We start from the raw sequence: 6,851 nt of genomic DNA on the forward strand, positions 1-6,851 counted from the left end.
TACTCTTCTTGGTTCCTGTGAGAGAACCGTTGATATCTTTGTATGTTTGTAATTACTTTTAAGGGTATGTTATATTCATAGATTACAGGTAAATAAGACTTGCAGGAACAAAAGATGAGTAAGCTGTCATTTAAGGAGGGTGTTACCCTCTGAGTCCCTCTGCAGTTGTGTGAAACCCATGTGTATATGCTACAGTGTTAGTTAGGTAAAGTATTTCTCTGTACAGTATTAATGAATGTTAGATGTACAAATGTATATGTATTGATAACAAATTAACAATTTCCTCTTAGCTTCAAATCCTATAAAGCAGGCAAAGCATTTTGTGACAGGGATGCGACTATGATGGTATGAACGACAACAGGATTTCTGTAGCGGAATCTGCTCTCTCCTCCTTTATGTTGATGACACTTTGAGCAGACCAAGCAGTGCAAGTGAAATGGTGGTGTGAGTAACACTTTCGGCACTACCCTCCCTGGTGAACCGGTGTTGCAATGATTCTTTCCTTCTCCTCTCCTCTCTCTTGTCTTCTCCTTTCTTCTGTCTGCTCCTCTTTTTCTTCTCCTCTTCTCCTCCTCCTCCTCCTTCGTCGTCGTCTCCTCCTCCTCCTTCATCGTCTCCTCCTCCTCCTTCTTCATTTCCTCCTCCTCCTTCTTCGTCATCTCTTCTTCCTCCTTCTTCGTCTCTTCTTCCTCCTTCTTCGTCTCTTCTTCCTCCTTCTTCGTCTCTTCTTCTTCTTCTTCTTCGTCTCTTCTTCTTCTCCTTCTTCTTCTTCTTCCTCTTCTTCCTCTTCTTCTTCTTCTTTTCTTCTTCTTCTTCTTCTTCTTCTTCTCCTTCTTCTTCTTCTTCTTCTTCTTCTTCTCTTCTCTCCTCTCCTCCCATCTCCTCTTCTCTTCTCTCCTCTCTTCTTCTCTCTTCTCTCCACTCCTCTTCTCTCTTCTCTCCTCTCCTCTCTCCTCCTCTCCTCTCCTCTCCTCTCCTCTCCTCTCCTCTCCTCTCCTCTCCTCTCCTCTCCTCCTCTTCCTCCTCTTCCTCCTCCTCCTCTTCCCTTCTGCACTTCCTCTTCCACTCCCTATATCCTCCTCTCCCTATCTCTGCCTCCTCCTCTTCCTTTTTTTGATTGTGCCGAATTTGGAGCATTGATTGCACCTCGCTGAAAAAATGAAGAAATGGATTACCAAAAGCTGTGCTAAACAAGTGTGTTATTCAAGGGTAGGACACGGCAAGGTTAATCAGTTGGTAATACCAGGTAATGATGGGTAATTTTTGCTTAGTCTCGATCATTGCATTTCACCAACATTGTCATTTTTTTTTTTAGAACCAGCCTCTATGGTTCCCTCTTCATTTATTGATGGTGGCAGGTTGTATGGTAAATGGATAATGTAATGGGTTAAGGAACAGTAATTTTAGTTTTGATTTGCAAAGATCTTTCAGATGCTTGTACAGATACAAAGCTCGATAGACATAACACACACTCATACCCATTGCTCACACCCACACCCACACCCACACCCACACCCACACCCACACCCACACCCACACCCACACCCACACCCACACCCACACCCACACCCACACCCACACCCACACCCACACCCACACCTATTCCCTAAGCCTCACTCAGTCACTCTTAATATTTTTGTATTTCATGTTTTATACCAGGTGTGTACATTCAATATTTTGTTGTTTTACCTTTCAGGTGGAGGGGAATAACGCAATAGTTTTACCATTTGATTTTATAGATTCGAGTTTTAACATGCTATAAGAATCACCATTTCTGGATCATAACAGCTTCACTCTCTTTTCAGTGTATTGACATCTCCTTGGTGTTTGCCGAAGCAATACGGAGGACACACAACGGAGAGAGCGTTTCGTACTTGTTTAGCAATGTTCCATATCACTAGGACTCATCGTTGTACATAACTACTTGTGTGGTCAAAGCACCGTTGTACCATCATGCTGAATATGTTTATTAGTGTTTGAGTGTGAATGGTACAGGTGCCTAAAATATGTCTCTTTTTTTTCTTTTTTTTCCTCCTCACATGTGAATTATATACAAGATATGTAAATGAAAAAGAAAAAAATTTAAAAATGAGTATAGGAAAACAGAATAGGAATCCCATCTCCCATTGGCGTATGTAGGAGTGCCTATTTTTATACCGCATCAGGCCTGTGAGTAATATATATTAATGGAATGTAATGCCTTATACTAATTGATTAATAATTAATCACACCCATTTCTCTCCCTTGACGCAAATGCAAAGGGACAAGTTAAAGAAATAAAATATCTTTTGTTATATTGTCTAAATATGTTTTGAGAGCATATATATATTTTCAATAAATTTCCCAAATTTTTGTATTTCGAAGATATTGACTTGCTGCCCTGTCCTTATCCGAGTGTGCTTGGTTCCAGAAGGTGAAAATTTATGGTGGTGTGAGTGTGGGTCTCCTGGAGCACTTAGTTGCTGTTGCTATGGTGGATAAAATGTGGATGATAAGTAAGAATGATGATCTTAGAAGCATGCATGTACACTTGCCTTTCAATACACATGCATACAATATACTCAGGCACACACACTGACATCATTTGGCACAAGCATGCATACATTCTCTTGCACCCACACACACTTGCATGTGTCCCCACAGATGAACATATGTCTCTCCACAATTGCATGCACATGTCTCCACACGTATCTTTACAGATGCATGTGTTACAGACGCATGCATGTGGAGAGGCACACACATGCATCTCTACAGGCACACTTACGTCTTCATGGCCATTCTTGGAGATGTGTGTTTTATTATGTAGGCACATGCATACATCCCCCCCATACACAAACAGGCATGCCAAGCATGAAACTGCAGGCAAACACATGCTTTCTCATTGATATGCTCCTCACTGGCACATGCATGCTGGCTGGCACTTGCACACACACTTGCTAGCACATACATGCCCAGCCATTAACACTTGCCTACAGTTACGTGCATGCACACCGGCAGACGCATTACCTGCATGGCCACACCTGTAGACTCGCAGAGAACATGCATACATGTATAATAGGCACTCACATGCAAGAGAGGAAGAGAGGGAGTGAGCTTATGCATGCATGTAGAGCTGCACAGGTACACTTGGGGATGTAGAGCTGTACATGGAAGCACATAGTGTTGCTCATGCACATGCACATATGTAGAGCTGCACATGTACAGGCACAGGCACATGCACGCATTTAGAGCTGCACTAGCACAAGCACATGCACGCATTTAGAGCTGCACAAGCACAAGCACATGCACATGCACATGCACGCATGTAGAGCTACATATGCACATGCACGCATGTAGAGCTACATAAGCACATGCACGCATGCAGAGCAACACAGGCACATACAAGCTTGTGGACCTGCAGAGGCACACTAAGGCATGTAGAGGCATTGACACAGACAGGAAAGTAGAGGTGCACATACAAGCATGTGGGGGTACACCAGCACATATAGGTATATAGACAGAGGTGCACAGCTCACGCAGGCATATGAAGAAGCACAGTCATATGCTGGCATATAGAAATGCACAGGGATATGCTTTCACACAAAATTTGGACATCCTCACATATAGGCAGGGAAACACTTGTATATGTATGCATGCATGTATGCACACAGAATATGCTCACAGGTAAATGCCCACAATGTCTATACACAGGTGTATGCACATACATAATTATTCATACAGATGCATATTCATGTATGCACATAGCACATGGATGCATACACTTATTCACAATCACGCATGCATATAAACATGACCACATAGATGCACACACATATTCACAGTTTCTGATCTATATACACACATAAGTACATAGATACATACAAATACATATTCACACACGTACTCTCATGTATGCATGCAGATGCACACATGATTGTATACAAAGCTACAGGTGTATCCATGTATGTGTGTGCACACATGCCTGTACCTTCCATGCTTACAAGTCCATGCATGCACACAGATACATGCTTATATTTCTAAATACACACAGGCATGTTTGTGCATATACACATACAAATATTGACATACACGAGTTAAATATACAATTACTTGGAGTGGCTGTGTATGTGAAAGTATGGTTGCATGTGTGTGTGTTTTGTGTGTGTGTGTGTGTGCATGTGTGTACCCAGTTGAGTGTGAGAATATAGAGTATATGTAAATTTGACAATATGGCTTATGTGTATACTGATTTAGTGTACTTAAGATTCAAGCTGTGTGTATGTTGAGGGTAGAAAGTACCTCTGAAAGAGTGGATGGGGGAAATGCTAACGGAAAAGAAAGTTTAAATATGGGGAGCAGTTTGTCACCTGTTACTACGCAAAGGTATAATACCCCAAGATCTGAGAGAATTATGGGTTTTGGGCTTCATTTATTTTTTTGTTTTGGGGGTTATCCTTAAAAAAAAAAATAAAATAAAAAAAAAATGGTAGGGTAGTTTTTCAGTGATGAAATTTACATTTACTGCAAATTTATAAATGGTAGATGTCTTCAGCTGAAAACAGAGCTTAAAATACTTTAGTTATTTAAAATGAACTTATATTTGGGGTATGCAGGATACTAAGATGAAAGTATTCAGAAATTTGTTTAAGTAATGGTATGTTGTTAGCACGAGTGAAATGAAACTATTATTTGAGTATATCGTCTCGCCAATTTGAGTGAATGATGCGAAAATGTGGATGAAAATGAAGTTGTACCTGTTTTTTATTGTCTGTCGCTGCACAGGTTAGCCTAGCATTGTTGGATTTGTCATTCCTGTAGGTTTGTTATAGGTGATATTCTCCGTTTCCCAGGATACTGGTTACAAAAGACACGGTAGATGTAACATGTAATGAAGGATGATCATAGTTTGTATTATTTGTCTTTCTGAACTCTATGAAAATATTAATTTTTTTTTGGTTTTTAAGATGAATATTAAAAGTATTTATAATATAGCTCTTAAGATGTTTAATGAACTTGTCATCAGTGAATGCTTATAATAAATAAAGAGTATTGCCTTGATAAAGACTGATATATATAGTCATGATGGAGTCTCATCGTAATGTATTATGACTTCACGTAAAATTCACAGTTGCTCAATTGAAGTTCTTCTTGAACATGGAAGAACAAAGCCGGTGAATATTGTTAAAGGATTTCCATTAAAAGTTTAAGATTTTTTGATGTTTTCATTTATAAAGCTGTATTTGTCTATGAACAGGAAGGACTTTTCATTGTGGCTTCAGGGTGGAAATGCACTGTAGACTTCACGGAAAATGGTACGAGTTATTCTTTAAGCAAGTTCTATTAAAATGAGATGATTTATGAATCTGAATGTAGATCATTTTCCTTTGCAATCAGTATTGAAATTGGAATAATTTGATATTTTAAAGTGTTATTTTTATGGTTCTGTACAATTAAAAGAATTCTAAGAAATTTGACCATAGAGATATGAATAAGTAAATTCTCTTCTAGAATTAAGTCATACATTTCCTGAGTGAGAGAACTACTGAGAATTGGATGTTGTATCTTCAGCTGAAGATATCTCATTGGTGATGTATTTTACACAACCTGGAAAGATATGTTACATCATAATGAGTAGTTTCATGTATCCCCATAATGACGGTGGTGAGGGTGTGTGTGTGTGTGTGTGTGTGTAGGTATCTTTATTTCAAATTTATTATTATTTTTTTAACCTTTTTTTACTAATTGTGCATTTGTTTATTTATATGTCAAACCTTTATTGAATTAGTAACTTACTTGAAGTGTCTATATGATACAAGTTTCATTGGGAAATATGATGTATGGCAAGTAGGGTTAGGAGGATGAATAAAGCGGGATTCCCTGCGTCGTACCGAGACATTTACCAAGATTTGCACAGACTCAGAGCTCAAGAAACAAACATTTGCTCAGTTCTCTTTGCTTTTTGGCTTTCTTTTTTTTTTATAAGGAAATGAGGCAAGATGAGACTAAGCCTACTGCATTTCCCCAAGAACTGTAGTAAGGACCACATAAGAGAAACTGCTTCGTGCACACAACTCAGAGCAGGTAGAACTGTGTATGGTTTAGGTATTTATCCATAGCAGCTTCATGTCATTAGCAAAAACCTTTTTTTTTAATGCCATGAATCAAAAGCTTTGACTTTGTTTTATGCCTAATAGTGACAAGAAATAGATATTATTCTAATGTATACAATTTGGAAGACTTTTGGATGACTTCATTAACTACCAGTAGAATTCATGCAAAGCGGCATAAATTCTTTGATTGTCTGATGGTATTCAGTAATAATAGATCTGAAACCTTGAACTGTCGAAAGTCAGTATTCAGAGTAGAATTAAGATTTCTTTGGGTTTGTAAAAGAGGTGTGAAATAGAATGACATGAAATGCTAACCTATTCGTTCTTCCCTTTGTTCATCTCAACTGAACATGCAACGTTGAGGTTGTTTGCGGACAAAGCTGATTTTTCACTTTTTAAGCTAGGATTTTTTTTTCTTTTTTTTTTGAATAGGAGAAAATGAGTAAAATAATGTTCTAGAGTTGAAATAATTGTTGTGGGAAGATGACAATTGTATTATGCTGGAAAAGATGGTCATAGGAAAGGAAAAGACCAGTTTTAGTATTTAAAAGAAAGTTGCAAGGAAAAATGGTTTGTAGAAAATGGGAAAGTTCATAATCAAAATTTGTTTTCAGGTCTAATGTGTTTTTGATATTAATCTCTTACTTAAGAAAGATAGCGCTGATTCATCCTGAGCTTATGTATGCAGTTTTATATTAGTGTCCATGTACTGTATGTATGTATGTTAACATGAATGCAATGAAGGATGTCATTGTATAAATG

At 38.3% G+C, this 6,851-nt stretch overlaps 1 protein-coding gene across 4 annotated transcripts in view; it reads left to right on the forward strand.

Moving 5' to 3' along the window:
* Positions 1-5,191, forward strand: part of Prps (phosphoribosyl pyrophosphate synthetase) — a 27,233-nt gene extending 22,042 nt beyond the window's left edge. For all 4 annotated transcript variants that reach the window (XR_011398638.1, XR_003477704.2, XM_070123182.1 and 1 more), the window contains one exon: positions 1,806-5,191. Coding sequence is in view for 2 of the 4 variants with exons in the window: in XM_070123182.1 (XP_069979283.1) it covers positions 1,806-1,901 (96 nt within the window). In the remaining 2 variants the exon portion in view is untranslated. The remainder of the gene's footprint in view (positions 1-1,805) is intronic.
* Positions 5,192-6,851: the final 1,660 nt, after the last annotated feature.

Source organism: Penaeus vannamei, chromosome 6 (genome assembly GCF_042767895.1).
Source record: "Penaeus vannamei isolate JL-2024 chromosome 6, ASM4276789v1, whole genome shotgun sequence".
Classification (NCBI taxonomy): Eukaryota; Metazoa; Arthropoda; class Malacostraca; order Decapoda; family Penaeidae; genus Penaeus; species Penaeus vannamei.